At 38.0% G+C, this 17,863-nt stretch overlaps 1 protein-coding gene across 1 annotated transcript in view; it reads right to left on the bottom strand.

Moving 5' to 3' along the window:
- LOC150080829 (dehydrogenase/reductase SDR family member 12-like) overlaps positions 1 to 17,863 on the bottom strand; it is a 135,868-nt gene that overhangs the window by 69,190 nt on the left and 48,815 nt on the right. Inside the window, exon 6 of the mRNA XM_090380836.1 lies at positions 10,102 to 10,163. Within this exon, the coding sequence (XP_090236962.1) occupies positions 10,102 to 10,163 (62 nt within the window). The remainder of the gene's footprint in view (positions 1 to 10,101; positions 10,164 to 17,863) is intronic.

Raw genomic sequence — 17,863 nt, forward strand, 5'->3', positions numbered from 1 at the left:
AAAACCCATTCCTTTGCCTTTTACTGCTGCTACCTCTCTCGTCATCATCCACCGTAGAACTCCGTGATCACTTCCTGCTACTGGTTCCTCTACTGTCAGCCCTGTTATGTTCCTCTACTGTCAGCTCTGATTCATCGGTGATGATGAGGTCTAGGATATTCTTTTCTCTAATATTTTCCCTGACATGTTCATACAAATAACAGTCATCTAGTTGATTTAAAAATTGTTCCCCATGTCGAGTTTCCTTCCCATTTACTCCAATCAATTAGAGGCAAATTGAAATCCCCGATAATAAGACATTGACGCTTACTTGCCCATTACATTTGCATGTAGAGGCGTTCGTCATAATCTTCACAATCACCTGGTCTGTAGATTATTCCTACTCTTATTATACCTTTGTTTCCATACAGATTCTATACTAGCATGTGAAACATCTGAATCCGGGAAAGCTATCATCGCACTGAGGCTGCTTCTGATAAGAAGCATTACCCCATCACCCCTTCTATCTACCCTATCCTTCCTAAATACATTATACAAGCCGTACTGAAACTCATCATCCCCAATTTCCGGGTGGCATGGTCTGCAATCATATCATAATAGGGCTTACGTCTCCGTAAGCCCTATTATGTCCGCGTTACTTGTTTTAACCAGCAGTTCGAATGCGCTCATTTTATTGACGACACATAACATTACTATATAAACAATTGAGACTTACTGTTCTTGTATATTTAACAACCCTAACACAACCCTTGAAGTTTTTTAGGCTCTCTTCCCTGGCATTAGCTACCTGCTCACTTGAAATGTTTCTGCCCCCAGAACATCTAGATAATATGTCCAGTTGGGGAAACAGATAATAACTCTTGAGGTATGTGCAAGAGTTACTTTGACCAATATTATAAGATAAACGCATGTCAGTATTACCCACATCCCCCCTAACTAGCAGTTTCCCTGAATCTTTAAGGTATCCTCAATAATACTGGCAAAAACGTTTGAACCACCTTCGTTTAAGTGTATCCCGTCTCTACAAAACAAATTCCTTCTACCTACAAGTGTGGGCCATGCTGATAGAAATCTCCCCCCTAAAGCCTTGCAGAGTCCTTCAAGTCTTGAGTTAATCCACAAGGCTTTTAACATATAATCCCTCCTATCATATCGGGGCAGAATTGCAGACACAGACATTGTGGCTTAGCTCGCAGCATTTCCTCAGCATGGTCCTGTATTTTTCCAACAAATCGTCAGATCGTGTACGTTTAATGTCATTAGTCCCCACATGAATAATATATTCTCTTTACCCCCCCCCCCCTTAAAATCTGACAATCTGTTGGTGACATCATTAATAGTTGCTCCCGGCAGACATACCCTGGTTCTACTCCACCTATCCTTATTACAAAAAATATTCCCCGTTTTCCTGACAATGGAGTCTTCTAATAAAACAATGTCCTTTTTAACAAGAGTAGTTTGCACTTGGTTTTTCTATTTTGAGGCCCGAATCGGGTGTGCATCACTTGGTAGATTGCTGGAGTCTCGAGTCCCTGACGAGCTCCCAGATGCATTGTTCGAGGGCAAGCACCCATTTTTTTAGGAACTCAAATTGTTCCATCAGTGCACCAAATTGTAATTTAAGATTGGTGCACTCATTACATTGATCACAAAGAAAAGAATCCCAAGGTGAGCTATGATTAGTCACCAGGTCGACCTTGGAAAACATTCCACAAGTTCTGCAACGGATTAAATCATGACTCGCCCGTAAATCACCATCGGCTATTTCTGTGTGAGTCACGATACCCTGTGTTTGAGGCAGATCTAGTAACTACCATTATAAAATTACCTAAATTTCAATGAAAATTAACTTTAAAAAACTATATCCATAATATTATTAAAATCAAACTGCTACAGGAAATCCTATAACAAAATAATCCAACAATATCTAAATAAATCAAATATTTAAAAGCACTAATCAACAGTAATCCAATCCACTTAACTGAGGAGCCCTGACGAAGCGCATCCGCTCATCTCGAATGCCAACACTCGTATCTCATATGAGTTTCTCATATGTCAAGGACCTGGGTATATTCTTACCATGTGTACGCCATATCCAAAAAATTCATTACTTCATACAGCATGTCCCACCAACTTTTTCTTACTATTGAATACACCATGAATTGTATAACTAATAGAGCAAGCTTATCTGCGAAAAGATCTAAACCTCCCAAGCACTTCCTAATTCATTTCACAAATATACGTGGTCTCAATTGTAAACTCAGCAATGTCCATTTCCACTTGCAGTCTGCCAAACCCCATGTACTTTTTCTGACAGAATCTCAGTTATCGGTTGAGTCAACTACTGCTCATCTCAGATGCCCAAATTATTCGCTGTATGATTCCTTTTGCCTCAATGGTGGTACTTGTGCATATGATATGTCCGTTCTGATATTCCCTGTCAGAGATTTGGCATCTCCTCTCTTTGATCTTCTCTGGCTTAAAATATCTCTACCTCATTGTGTAAAAATTCATCTGTTGTCTCTGCCGTTCTCCCTCTCTTTGCAACTTGACTTTCTCCAGTACAACTTTCCTAACAGTAAGGTAATTTTTCTTGGTGATTTTAATGTTCATAACTCCAGCTGGCTTCCGTTTTCTAGTCACACCGACTCAGCAGGTCAAGATGCTGAGGCTTTTGCAATTACTAATGACCTTGCACGGATTGCTCATTTACCTATAAGAATACCGGACAATCCTAATCATACAGCCAATACGCTTGATCTTTTTCTCACAAACAACCCTTCTAAGTACACGGTCAAAGTGAGAGGTCCTTTAGGCACTTCAGATCACAACTTGGTGATTGTCTCTTCTCCAATGGAACCTTTATCTCGTGGCTATTCCCAACCTCGTGTTGTTTGGCATTACAAGAATGCAAAATAGGATGACCTGCGAGACTTCTTTTCTTCTTTTCCTTGGTCGGATTACTGTGATCGTGTCAGTGAAATTATTCTTGCAGGAATGGAATCCTTTATCCCACACTCCACTTTAAAATCTCATCTTTTATCTAAACCTTGGTTTTCCAATAAATGTGCTAAGGCTGTTCAAGAGAAGAATGTAGCATATCGTAATTGGCTTGTTTCTAATTCTTCAGTTTCATTTTCTACCTACACCAAAGATCGCAACAATTGTAAAGCAGTTATTAATCAGTCCAAACCAGAGTTTGAACAGACTAAGAGTAGAAAACTTGCTTCTTGCTCTAATGGTAGCCGAACATTCTGGTCTCTTGCCAAAGCTATTGGCTGCAACTTTTGCCCATCTCTGCTTTTTTTCTATCACATCCAGATACATCACAATTTAAGAAATAAAAAAGTATTGTTTTTTTTACAAAAGTATATAACTTTATTGTATTTAGTAATGACAAATTGATAGGATTACATTTTCATATATCAAAAAATACGTAAATACCAACAAGTATTAATCAAAATTCTGAAACTTTCATTAATCAGACCTTCGTCTCTTTGTTTGAATAGAAAGTTTAATCATTTTTCTTTTATGTACAGTGCCAGGTTTCTCTCTTTTTAAACACTAGCATTAGTCGGCCATCCTGCTTGTATTCCACCTTCCCTGGTACCTCTGCTCCGTTTCCTTTGTCCTGATGGAATCTCTCCCCTTGTTCTTCACTCATCTGTGCAAGATTTTCGAGGAAAAAATCAAGATGGGCATGCAAAAAGTGAATTTTGCTGCTCATATTTAAATCTAAATTGCAAAGCTTTTCGAGCATATTTTGAACAATTTTCTCACAATCCTGTGATTTATGATTTCCTAGAAAGTTTTCCATTACACTTTTAAAAGCAATCCAGGCTTCCCTTTCAACTTCAGTCATAGCAGTTTCAAACTGATTGTCTAAAACCAATTTTCTAATTTGGGGACCAATGAAGATACCCTCCTTCCTTAAGTTTTGCGTCAGGTAAACCAGGAAATTTACTGCAAAGGTACTTTAAAGCAACTGCATATCGTAATTGGCTTGTTTCTAATTCTTCAGTTTCATTTTCTGCTTACACCAAAGCTCGCAACAATTGTAAAGCAGTTATTAATCAGTCCAAACTAGAGTTTGACCAGGCTAAGAGTAGAAAACTTGCTTCTTGCCCTAATGGTAGCCGAGTATTCTGGTCTCTTGCCAAAGCTATTGCCCGCAACTTTCACCCATCTCTGCTTCCACCTCTGTAGAAACCAGATGGTTCTGTTGTCACTTCAGCCAAGGATAAAGCTGACCTGCTAGCATCCCATTTTTCTTCCAGCTCATGTATTAATGATCTTGGTAAAACACCTCCCACCATTCCCAACACGCTTCATTCAATGCCTCCTGTGGTCTTCCATCAAAAGGATATCAGAAGGATTTTGATGAATCTTGATGCTAAGAAAGCTCCACTTCCTGATGGCATTTCTCCACTTGTTCTAAAAACCTGTGTTCCCGAACTTACTCCTATTCTTTGCCGCCTTTTTTCACTTTCTTATTCCAAAGGTGTTTTTCCTTCTGCTTGGAAATTTGCTCATATCCAGCCAGTTCCTGAAAAGGGTGACAAATCCCTTCCATCCAATTATTGTCCCATTGCAATTACCTCTACTCTTTCTAAAGTAATGGAGAAATCAATTAACCGCCAACTCTTAAACTACCTAGAAACCTTCCGTCTGATCAATGATCGCCAGTATGGATTCCGTCAGTGTCGATCCACTGGTGATATTCTGGCTTATGTTACCCATTTATGGACTAATTCAATGGAAAGGTTCGGTGAAACACAAGTAGTTGCTCTTGACATCTCAAAGGCTTTTGATCGTGTTTGGCATAAAGGTCTAAACAAGCTTCCATGTTATGGTTTGCCAACTGTTTTTAGTAACTGTTTATCCAGTTTTCTCTGTGATCGCTCACTGAGAGTGATGGTAGATGGCTCTCTGTCTTCTAACTGCTCCACTAATGCCGGTGTCCCCCAAGGTTCAGTTCTTTCCCCCACTCTTTTCCTCTTGTATATCAATGACCTTCTTCCATTGACTGGAAATCCTATCCATAGTTTTGCCGATGATAGCACATTGCATTCAACTTTCCATTTTGAGAAACCTTGTCCTGCTCAATCAGCTTCAACTTCTCAAAAATCTGCTACCAATTCCTTAAATGCCGATCTTCAGGTAATTCTCCAGTGGGGCAAAGACAACTTAGTTGATTTCAACCCTTCTAAAACTCAGTCTTGTCTTATATCTTGCAAAAAGGATTCTTCTGCTCTTATGCTTATGTTTAGTGACACTCCGATTTCTAGACAAAATGATATATCTCTTTTGGGGATTACTCTGACTTCTAATCTCTCTTGGCACAAGCACATTACAAATATTGCTTCCTCTGCATCTAAAAAACTTGGTTTTCTCTTTCACTGTTGGTGTTACTTTTCTTCCAAACAGCTGCTCACTCTGTATAAATTGCAAATCCGCCCTGCCATGGAATATGGTTCCCACATCTGGGGTGGTGCCCCCAAAACCTCTCTCAGGCTTCTTGATTCCATGCAGAAGAGGGCAGTTAATTAATGATTCATCTCTAACAGAGTTTCTCCACTCACTTTCTCATAGACGTACAGTTTCTGCTGCATGCCTCTTCTACAGATACTTCCATGGGCACTGTTCTTCTGAATTGGCTTCTATAATTCCCGCTCTCTCTTTCAAAACAGTCCAAACATGTGCTGCCACCAGCCAACATCCATTTACTGTCCAATTTCAAACTCACAGAACCAACTTTTCATCTTCCTCATTTATTTATTCAACTGCCGTTTTCTGAAATAACCTTCCTTCATACATATTTCCTGAAAATTACAGTCTAATGTCAACAAATATCTTCTTTCAACCTCCAACCCAAGCAGAGTACTAAGTACTATAGGTTCTAATACCTCTCGTGTTTGGGGTTTACATAAAAAAAAAAGACAATAAAAATATTTTATATCAACATAGTTCCGGAAATGCTTAGTTCCTGGGTTATTAACCAGAATGTCTTATCTCCCGCAGGTGATTTCCTTCATCACAAGGTACTTTATATGTCAAGCTATTCCTAACTGGCCACCTGGGCAATTTGCCCATCTGCCAATATTTCATAACTGTTTTATTTGTTACAATTCCTTGGTCAACAACATTAACAAAACAACAATTACAAAGTCTAACTTGACTTATGACTATAAATTAAAAGAAAGCACAACCTTTAGCCTCGCGGCGGAGACGACGTCTCCGCCGCCACCACGAGGAGGTAGGTTGCCCTATCTAGTAAAACATTGTCTGACACCTCTCAGACTAAATAATAACAGAATTGATCTTTCAAAATACAAAATTGATCATACAATTTGATCATACATTCAGTACATACTCACACCAGTCCAGTCTCTGCGAACCCCAACACAGACCATCACACGGTACTGACAGAATCTGGTGGTTTTCCATTCCAACCATGTACTCAAATCAGGAGCAAGCAGATATGCACTTTATGTACGGTTTGGCAGACAGCAATGCTCTGGAGGCTTGTCGTTTGTACCACGAAAGGTTCCCAGAATGAAGATGTTCAGACAGGAAAATGTTTGAAGGTATCCAATGCTGCCTTTGTGAACATGGGACCTTTAGAACTTGTGCTGCCAACAGAGGATGACCAAGATCTACGACTCTTGAAGTAGAGGAAGAGATTTTGGATATTGTGTATGCCACTCCTAGAATCAGCACATGCAGAATAGCAATGCAACTGGCTGTTCAACGTTCAACTATTTGAAGAGCGGTGCAAGAACACCAACTGTATCCTTACCATCTGCAACAGGTACAGGTCTTGTCACCAGCAGATTACCCTACGTGAGTAATGTTCTGCCAGTGGTTCTTGCAGCAGCATGGTATAACTCCTCACTTTCCTGCCTTAGTGATATTCACAGATGAAGTACAGTTCATCTGTGAATGAACTGTACTGCTTTGGAATCCAAAGCAGAGTTCATTCACAGATGGAATCCAAAACTTTCACAATCAGTATGTATCGGCTGAGGAAAACCCACATGTAATTCTTCCATCACATCACCAATAGCAGTTCAGCCTGAACATCTGGGCGGGTGTTTCTTGGGATAATTTATTTGGGCCCCATGTACTTCCAAACAAACTCACTGGAAAACAACATGTCTGATTTCTTGGACGACACGCCACTGATCATTCGTCAACAAGCACACTCAAGCACGATGGCGCTCCCGCACATTTCAGCCACCTAGCCCGCAATTACCTGAATCAAAGGTTTCCTGGTCAGTGGATAGGTAGAGGTGGACCAACTGCCTGGCCTCCACGTTCACTGATTTAATACACCAATAACTTTAAATGGCCCCACTAGATTTCTTCTTGTGGGGCCATTTAAAGTCATTGGTGTATTCGACTCTTGTAGCTGATGTGAAAACTTTCCACAATTGAATTGTGGTATGTTGTGAGACAATACAAAACATGCCAGGAATTTGGCATAGTCTTCGTGAGTCCATGAGACGTCGATGTGAGGCCTGTATTAACACAGCCCATGTATTTATTTGTCTCACGATGACTGCAATTAGTCGCTGAAATCCCCAGCACCCCTTGCTCCAGCCGCTGCTCATTCTAACAGAAGTAATGCAAGAATCACTTTCACATCTGCTTGCGACAAATTTAAACCTTTTAGTCTGTGAATCCCCCCCCAAGCTAGCATTTTTCCGACCCACCTAATGCTGCCTCGATAGCATCAGCAAACATCCTTGCACCCTTTCTATTTAAGTGTATCCCATCCCTGTAGAAGCAGTCTTTCCTGTTAACAAGCACAGACCACGCTGAAAAAAATCTTACCCCATGAGCCTTGCACAATCCCTCCAGGGCTGAATTTACTGACAAGGCTCTCATCATATACTCCCTGCTATCATGTTTGGGCAGAATTGCAGACACTTTCAAATTTAACCCTAACTCATGACTTTTTTTCAACATTGACCTGTACTTGTTAAGCAAATCTGCAGATCTCCTACTCTTAATGTCATTGGTGCCAACGTGTACAACAATATCACCCTTTGTGCCCTTAAAAGATGATATCTGCTCCACAATATCATCAACTTTTGTTCCTGGAAGACATACCCTGGTCCTATTCCATGTATCCTTTTCATCTTACCTGTCTTCCTGACAGAGTTATTGTCATTGTAGAGTCACCAACAATAATTACTTCCTGTGGGACCAGCACATTCTGCCTTGGAGATTGCTGCTGTGTTGCCTAATGCACAAGAGTGAGTTCTGGCGTGGAGTTGGGCAGCAGAGAACTTGACGCCTTGAGCAGAACTTGAGCAGAGAATGGCCCCTCATTAATTTCTTCAAGGGCATCTACCCTGCACCTCAAGCTCTCATAGACATCCATCAGAACGCAGAGCTGATGCCTAATTTCTAGACACACTCTGCACCTAGCACACACAAAGACATCCTCCTTGAGTAGATCATGTTCTGTTCCAGAGAGTTTGGCAAATATTTCAAAAGTTGAACTTTTTTTTAGGCTGTGATTCATTGGAGAATTGCCCCCTCCCCCTCAGTTTTCCTCAGAATCATAGCACTCCTGCCATTTTGTGCCCTTTGCTTTGCTACTCTGGTCTGGGGAATGATATTTAAAATTAATAAGATCAATAAATTTAATTAATTAATTATCAATAATACACTATCTAATAGAATCCTAAATGCAGGGATGCATATTATGCTATATAATTTTACATTAGAACTACCTATTTACCAGAATTAAAAATTTCAATTCCCTACCATTCTCTATATGAAAACAATGGCTGCAAGATTCGAATGAAACAACGGTTTATGTATATTAAGTAGTAACCTACAATAACTCTATCTTAATTAAAAATAAAAATAACCAGTGTAACTAGAAATATAAGACTACTTATAAAGTACAATATAAAAACAATTAGGTAAATAAAACAGCAAACACATTGCTTTTTTGGAGCCTGTAGTTCACAGCTGTAATTTTTAAAGAGAGTCAGCACCCTCCAAATTAAGGCCCTTCTTGTCTTTTCTTTCCATATGTCTTTCCATATTTTTTGACTGACATAAGTATCTATTTCATAATTAGACATTCATATGACAACAAGTTTTGATACTTATCAATGCTCATCAGATAGGGCAGACAGTCTCAATTTGCAAATTTCTGATGAGAGACTAGGTAGTTCTCAATTCACTATGCATTTTACAATGTTTAAATTGAGTATGACAGAGAAAAAGAAATGTGAATAAAATAAGAAATATAATTCTAAAGATCAGTAACAAAGAATAGTTTCCTGAAAAGTGGTCATGTATGAGGGCAAATTCGACCCAAATCTTTGCGAGCTGACAGACTATGACTACAGAACCAATCTTATTATGTTCAACAGCTTCTTTTGTTCTTTTTTGATTAATATTCAAGTTTCTTGTTTTTTTCTATGACATAGTGTACTCCTGGAATTGAGCATTCATGCAGTGATAAAATCAGACTCCTTTTCTTCAAAGGAATTTGATAATGACCATTACTGTATAAACTTTAGTATCCCTGCAGCTGCTATCTTACAATTCTCTACAAGGGAGCTCTCTGATTTACCATAAGCACTCCAAAATCTCACCTACCTAACACTACTGTTTCAAAGTGTTTCTAATACTGTCTACCACATTTACCTGTGTCAAATTTAAGCCACCTCATACGTGAAGTTAATAAACAAAATATCACATATGTATTACAAGTATCTTTAATATATACATTTATATTACTAAAACAAAAAGAGTAATAGTAATTCCTTTAAATCTTCCATCTGCAGTAGCTGATAAAATATTTCCTCTGAAAGATTAAAAATTAAGTGTGCTTTTAATACATAACTGAATTGATTTCTAAAATAATTCCAAGTTTTTATAATCAAATATTTGAAGATGGGTAGATCAGTTTTGCCAGTGTTTCTAAAGACTGGCAAAATTGACACAGAAACAAATTAAGGTAAGTTCTTATGTTTTCACCTAAATTTAAAAAAAAATATATAAAATACACTGTTAGAAACGTTAAAAATACGATAAAGTAGCAAATGATTTTAAAAAAAAAAAGCCATTTACCACACGAGGTTCCATGCTTTTATTCAAAATTGGAATCAGAAGTGATGTGAGAATGTGGATACCTGTGAAGTAAATTACTAAATATCAAAGAACTATCAGTTATAGTACCTAAATAAATAACTCTAAAACCATGTAAGAGTTAAATTCAGTAAAGCTTATGTAAGTAATTATTCTATAAACAAACTGTCTGTGCTAAATGTAATTATGTACTTATTATTAAGTTTTTTGTTCTTTTATAGCACTATACTTGGCCCACAATAAACTCCTGTGCATGCAACAAATTTTTAAACAGCTATTTATTTTTTTACAGTAATACTTTAACAACCAAGAATGGATTCAGGGTACTAAACAATGATAACTGTAACCTGCAGGAATTGGATTGGACTTCAATTTTTGCTGAAATTTTCCACAAATACATAACAAAGATTAAAAAATGGTTGTAAAGGAAATGAATTAATGAGAAATAAAAACTAGTCAGAGTGAAACTGTGAGTTTGAATTAAATTGTGAATGGCACCCCACATGTGACCTGACTAGTTTGGCAGAAAAGTTAGAAAATTATGGAAGACAGTTCAAAAGAAGCAAAAGGAAAGAAGTAAAAAACTGAATATCTGTGAGAGTACAATGAGTTTGTAAGAAAGAGATCAGTGATTAATCTTACTATTTGCATTTGGACAAATTGAGAATTTTGAAAGCATTTTAGAAATCGCCCTAAATTGCTCTCAATCTCAGATTAACAGTTCACAAGAAAAGACAAGTTTTTGGATGCAAAATTAGCAAAATAATGATACAAGTAAACAAGCTTGTATAGAATTGCAAAAAATAAAAAACATACTACCATCTCACTCACTCAATTTATCTATTTTTTCCTTTCTTCAATCCAGATTACTGTACAAAGCTGGAACTTGTTGGAATCATGGATAAGATTCTAAGATGGGTCACAGGGCAACTGAAGGGCAGGAGGCAAAGGGTTGTAATTAATGGTTATTCTTCAGATTGGTTTAACATTAGAAGTGGAGTCCACAAGGATTGGTTCTGAGATGACTGCTGTTGTTGTTGATTTTCATAAATGGCCTTGACAAAGGGATAGAGCCTCTATTCCTTTGGCCCTCTATCATAGAGGGCACAATGTCAAAATTTCCAGTTGATGTAAAGATCAGGCGAGTAATTAATTGTTTGTTTGTTTGTTTGTTTGTTTGTTATTTGGTTTTTAGGAGCATTAACAACTAAGGCTATATTGTTCCGGCGATATGTGGTGGTCATTCCCTGACCTTTCTGCAGCCTCCGTATTTGGTGGTCACGGGATCGAACCCAGGTCTAATCAAGAAGCGTGTGCTACGCACTGCTGCTCCTGCCCACCTGGCTACAGAGGCGCTGAGTATTGATGGTCAGAAGAGTGGAAGCTATTTTTAGTTCATGTTTTAAAATAATTTATACACTTAGTGAAGTTGAATTAAAAATAGTAGAGAAAGAAAGGGATTAGGAAGTTATGATACAGTCAGACAAAGTTCTCCAAATAATGCAGATATGTGGCAAGGGAGGCCCATAGTATCCTATCCTATCCTATCAGTAATTTATCAAACATTTGCTTATAGAGACAAGAAGGCAATTCTAAGACGACACTTGGAAAAACATGATTTGGAACTTTTTCCAACAAACAATCACACACAAGGAAAAAAATAACTCCATTTTATGAAGTGCAAAATTGGCAAAAATTAATTTAAAATCATTTGTTTTATTTTGTTTTTTTATGCCACCCATTATTTTTAAATTTATTTTGGACACAAGTGAGTTTCCATAGCAGAACAAAATACATCAGTAAATTAGAATGTCTTATAATGGGGATTTAAACTTTCCATATTATGACTGAAACTTGTGAGCTAGTCACTCACCTCACACAATTAAGTTTTTTTTTTTGGATGAATTGGATTACCATTTTCTGCACCAACAAGTCAGAGAGACAAAAGATAGCAATACCCTTGATCTGATTAGGAGCAGTGACTTAAGAATCTTAAGTCACTGCTCCTAATCAGATCACGTGCATTAAGAATCTTAAGTGGCAGGGATCATAATCTATTGATGTGGGAGTCACTTAAAGATATAAATTACTGTTAAAGATAAAGGGAAGGGGAGTTTGCTTTCATAAAGGTGGCTATAATGGTCTTGACCAGTTTTAAATTCTGAAAATAATTAAAATTGTCTTACACTGTTTTGGAACCAACCTATGAGGAACCAACTGATTATGGTACCAACTGTGAATTATAAATGGGAAGTATTCGGGGAAGTAATCATTGAAACTACAAAGCTTTTTGTACTAACTAAGATATATCATTCAAAGTTCAAACCTAAATGGATATCAGATGAATTGATGAGCCTAATTGCAGAAAATAAAAATGCATGGAATGATTTTAAATTATCAAGGAAAGCAGAAAAAAACAAACTAAACTGTAATAAAGTCACTAAGGCAGATTATGAGAAGCATTTGGCTAAAAAGGCAAGGAAAAAAAATATTATTTTCTTATTTTAATATTATATGGAAAGGGATAAACCACATTTGCTCACTAGATTATACATTGGCATAACCACTGATGATCCTGTTCAGGCTGATGACAAACAGAATAAATATTTTGCATCTAAATTTTATATGCATGAGTTTTTAAGAATAGAAAGAGCATAATTGTTTTGTGATAACTAAGAAGAAAATGGAAGGGAAATTGTTGAAGCTAAAAGTAAACAAGGAACCTGAGTCTTATAGATTTTATTCAATTATGAAAAAAGAGACAGGCAAATCTTTGGTTTTTTTTTTTTTTTTTTTAGGAGCATTAGCAACTAAGGCCATATTGCTCTGGGAATATGCGGTGGTCATTCCCTGACCTTTCTGCATCCTCCGCATTTGGTGGTGACGGGCTCGAACCCCGATCTAATCAAGAAGCATATGCTACGCACTGCGGCTCCTTCCCACCTGGCTACGGAGGCACCACAAACCTTTGGTCATAATAACAAGAGCATCCTTGGATTCAAGGAGGGGGGTTCTTATGGATTGTAAATGTATTGTTGTCTCACCTATTCACAAAGGGGAATTAAAGGATAGAGTGGGTAATTATAAACCTGTAAGCATAAGTTACAGGTTTCTACAAAGAAGCATTGCAAGATCATTTTGACAGGAATGCAGCTATACAGAAACCACACAGCATGGATAAGATAAGGGTCACCTTAACTGATCCATGTTGTGTGGTCCATTATATTGGTCACCTTGCCTAACCAATTTAATTAGCTACTGGCATAAAGTAACAAAAGGAAGTGGGTAAATAATAATTTTAACATTTTATACACAGATTTCAGGAAAGCTTTAGACTGCTCTGCATGAAAGACTGTTATACAAATTGTATCAGTGTGGCATTAAGGGCAAGTGACTGCTATGGATAAAGGAACAGTAGAGCATTAAGAGAATGTTTATTAGTGGCTATCGAACTTCATGGGTTAACATTATTAACCCACGTGATTAACCCAGTGAAGTTCCTAAGGGTTCAGTACTGGGTGCCATACTGTTTTGTTAATATAAACATTGGCAGGGTGGTTAATGACAGAAATCAAGGTGTACTAATGCAACAAGACCTAGAAAAATTAGGCAGATGGGCTGAGAAGGGGCAATTAGGATTTAACATTGATAAATGCATAGCAGTAATCCCAGAATAACATACTAATTGGCTAGTACCACACTCAATGCGACAGAGAACACCAACTGGGTGGTACCACAATCAAGGTGGTGGAAAACATAAAGACCTGGGGGTACTAAGTCTTTTCCATTTTAGGGTTAATTGTACAGTCAGAAATGAAGTTTTCAGAACAATGCAGACAGGATGCAAGAGCAGCTCTGTCAGTGAACTGCTATTATTTTGCCAGCAGAGAAAAGCAGGTGATTATCTAGATATACAAGGCAATGGTTAGGCTGTGCCTTAAGAATTGCATACATGTCTGAAAGCTTCATTTGGGAAGGATACAGACCTGCTGGAATGGGTGCAGAGAAGAGCAACAAGATTAGTCAGTGGCACACAAAAGTGTACTCTCACAATGAGACTTCACTTCAGCAAATTGTAGTGCTTGGAAATAGGCACCTGTGGGGAGACTTGAAGTGTGCAAGGCTTTAAATGAAATGGGTAAACTGGGTGCAGAGAAGAGCAACAAGATTAGTCAATGGGTGTGCAAACTGGGTGTGCAAAATTTTGCTTTTAGCCAGAGAGCAACTGCTGGAGTGGACATTCATCTGGTACTGCAAATAGTGGATAGCTTGAATAAATTTAAAGTATAAAAAAAAATTATTAGAGGGGGTGTACAAAACAGGTGAGTAGGGTTTTTTTTTTTTACTGATACTGTATAAGCCTGCTTCCTTGCATCACTTGCCACTACAAATATTAGGTGTGAAAAATTCAATTTTTCTTCACAAAATATATATTAATTCATTTTTTAAAACAAAATATCCCCTGTGGCATGCTTCAGACATGTGCACACATGTCCACCTGTGATCCATACTGCTGCCCACAATCTCTTTACTCTTGCTGTGCAGAGAACACCTTACTATGTGTAGCACTGCTCGCATTGTGTAAACTACAACAAAAAGTCTAAGTTTCTGTCCAGCATACAATTGTATTCTGGATAGAGACTGCACTAAATTGTAAAGCCAGAGCATCTAAATAATTGGAGCACCAGCTAGAAAATGAAAAGGCAGTGCTTCAACAACTGTAGGCAAGATGCTGATAATTTTAAATTGTTGTTTTATTTTATACTTAAAAAAAAACATGATTTTTTATTTTTTTATGGTCAAACTCCTTCAAAAACAAAACAGTTAATGCTAGAGACTGAAAATCAAACCAGTAATGAATTAAACATGCAATTTACATTGAAGTAACTTTGGTCATTTTAACAGCTACACCATTTAGGTCATTTTTCTGTACAGCGTGGCTGCTCATGGACTAATATTATTAACCACATTATTATGTGGTTACAAAGGAACTGGATGCAAAAAATAATTTTGATATCACATACTTGGATTTCAGGAAAGCTTTTGACACTGTTGCACATGGAAGACTACTGTACAAATTAGAGCAGAATGGTATTAAGGGTAAGTTGCTACAATGGATAAAAGGATGGTTGAGTGGGAGAAGACAGAGGGTGGTAATCAATGGGTGCTGCTCTTCATGGACTAATGTTATTAGTGGAGTCCCAAAGGGTTTGGTATTAGGTCCACTGTTGTTCTGTATATTTATCAATGATATTGATGAAGATATATTGGGCTTAATGTCGAAGTTTGCAGATGATACAAAGGTTGGCAGGATTGTTAATGACAGTGTGCTACTGCAAGAGGATCTAGAAAATTTGGGAAGATAGGCTGAGAAGTGCAAGTGAAGTTTAACATTACAAATGCAAAGTACTGCATATGGGTAGAAGTAACCCCAGAGGTACATACCAACTGTGTAGTACTACACTTAGAGGGTTAGAAAATGAAAAAGACCTGGGAGTAATTGTTTAGGCAGATATGAAGTTTTCCGAACAATGCAGACAGGCTGCAAGAGCAGTTCATGCAGTTTTTTCAATGATATACAGGAATTTTGATAGCAGGGAAAAGGAGGTGATTGTCCCTCTGTATAAGGCAATGGTCAGGCCACTCCTTGAGTACTGTGTACAGGTCTGGAGGCCTCATTTTAGGAAGGATGTAGATTTGCTTGAGTGTGTACAGAGAAGGGCAACAAGATTGGTGAGAGGAATGAAGGGATCCTTTTACCAAGAGAGGCTTAAGTTCTGCAAATTGCAGTGGCTGGAGACTAGGCACCTGCGAGGTGATCTGATTGAGGTGTATGAGCCTTGAATGGGTTGAGCACACTGAATTCTGATAGGATTCTTCCACTTGTTCAGATTACGAACCTAAGGAGGCACAAATTCAAATTGAGGAAAGACAGATGTAGAATAGATGTGCGGAAATTTGCCTTTAGCCAGCGGGTGGTTAATTGCTGGAACAAACTTCCATCTGTCGTTGTGGAAGTTGATTTGGAGGGAATTGTCGTGTAAATTTAAAAAAAAATTTTTTTTTGGCTGATGCTGCATAAGCTCATACACTTGCTTTCTTGCATCACATGCCACTATTACTACTACAAATTAGTAAGTGGACAAGAAAGTGGATAGAAATCAGCAAGTGGACAAGCTCCGCTAATGATGTTAAACCACAAAAAACAGTGATAATTAAAACCACTTTGTTTCCCCAATAACGCTCCCTTTAAGCACACCAATAACTTCCTCCTAATGCCATTCTGCTTTCATCTGTATAGCAGTCTTTTATGTGGAACAGTATGCAAAGCTTTACTGAAATTTATATATGATATCCAAATTATTTTTTGCAACTACATCATGGTAGCTCATAAGATTGGGTATTCCTTCACAAAGCTCTGCTGTGATTGCCATGTAATTATAATTGGGGATTTTAATTTTCCGGATATTGACTGGAACTTGTGGATTGGTCACACACACACACACACACACACTAGAAAGACATTTGTGGATTTATTGGATGACAGTTTTCTACATCAGTAGCAGCATGTCAGAGTAGCAATAAGAGGAAGCAATAGTCTTGATCTGATTATCAGCAGCAATTCTTTAAGCATTAAGAACTAGTTGGCAAAATACCCTCTGGGTGGCAGTGATCACAGTGAGTGTGCTGATGTGGGATTTACTTAAAGATATAACTGTGTCAAAGGTAAAGGGAATGGCTTTTGCATTTTGAATGAGGCCTCATTTTAGGAAGGATGTAGATTTACTTGAGCATGTACAGAGAAGGGCAACAAGATTGGTGAGGGGAATGAAGGGATCCTCTTATCAAGAGAGGCTTAAGTTCTGCAAATTGCAGTGGCTGGAGACTAGGCACCTGCGCGGTGATCTGATTGAGGTGTATAGGGCCTTGAATGGGTTCAGCACGCTGAATTCTGATGGGATCCTTCCACTTGTTCAGATTACGGGAGCCCATAATCTGAACAAGTGGAAGGATCCGCACATCTATTCTACATCTGTCCTTAAGAAAGGACAGATGTAGAATAGATGTGCGGAAATTTGCCTTTAGCCAGCGTGTGGTTAATTGCTGGAACAAACTTCCATCTGTCGTTGTGGAAGTTGATAGGTTGAATAAATTTAAGGAGGAACTGGACAGGCATTTGGAGGGAATGGTGTGTTTTTTTTTTTTTTTTTTTTTTGGCTGATGCTGCATAAGCTCATACACTTGCTTTCTTGCATCACATACCACTACTACTACTACTACTATAATGGGGGATTTTAACTTTCTGGATGTTGACTGGAATCTGTGGGTTGGTCACTCTCACTCACACACTAGCAAGACTTTTGTGGATTTCTTGGATGATTGTTTTCTACAGCAGCGTGTTAGAGAGGCAACAAGAGGAAGCAATACTCTTCATCAGGTTATCAGCAGTGATTCTTCATACATTAAGAATCTGCAGGTAAAAGCCCCACCAGAATGCTAACTTTTACATCATATTTTGCACTGAGCAGACAGACAGACAGACATCCTCTTGGCAGAATCATGTCCCATTTTAGATAATCTGCAAACATCAAACAAGTAGCACATTTTTGATGCCACAATTAAGTAGAGAAGTGATTTTCCAGTTCTTCCCTGAGCCACAGCACTTGCACTATTTTCAACCCGTTGCTATATTGCTCTAGACTGAGGCATGCTTTTCTCAATTTAATTTGAGAATACCGTCTCT

This window comes from Mastigoproctus giganteus, chromosome 9, assembly GCF_048544385.1.
Source record: "Mastigoproctus giganteus isolate SK-2022 chromosome 9, ASM4854438v1, whole genome shotgun sequence".
NCBI classification, from domain to species: Eukaryota; Metazoa; Arthropoda; class Arachnida; order Uropygi; family Thelyphonidae; genus Mastigoproctus; species Mastigoproctus giganteus.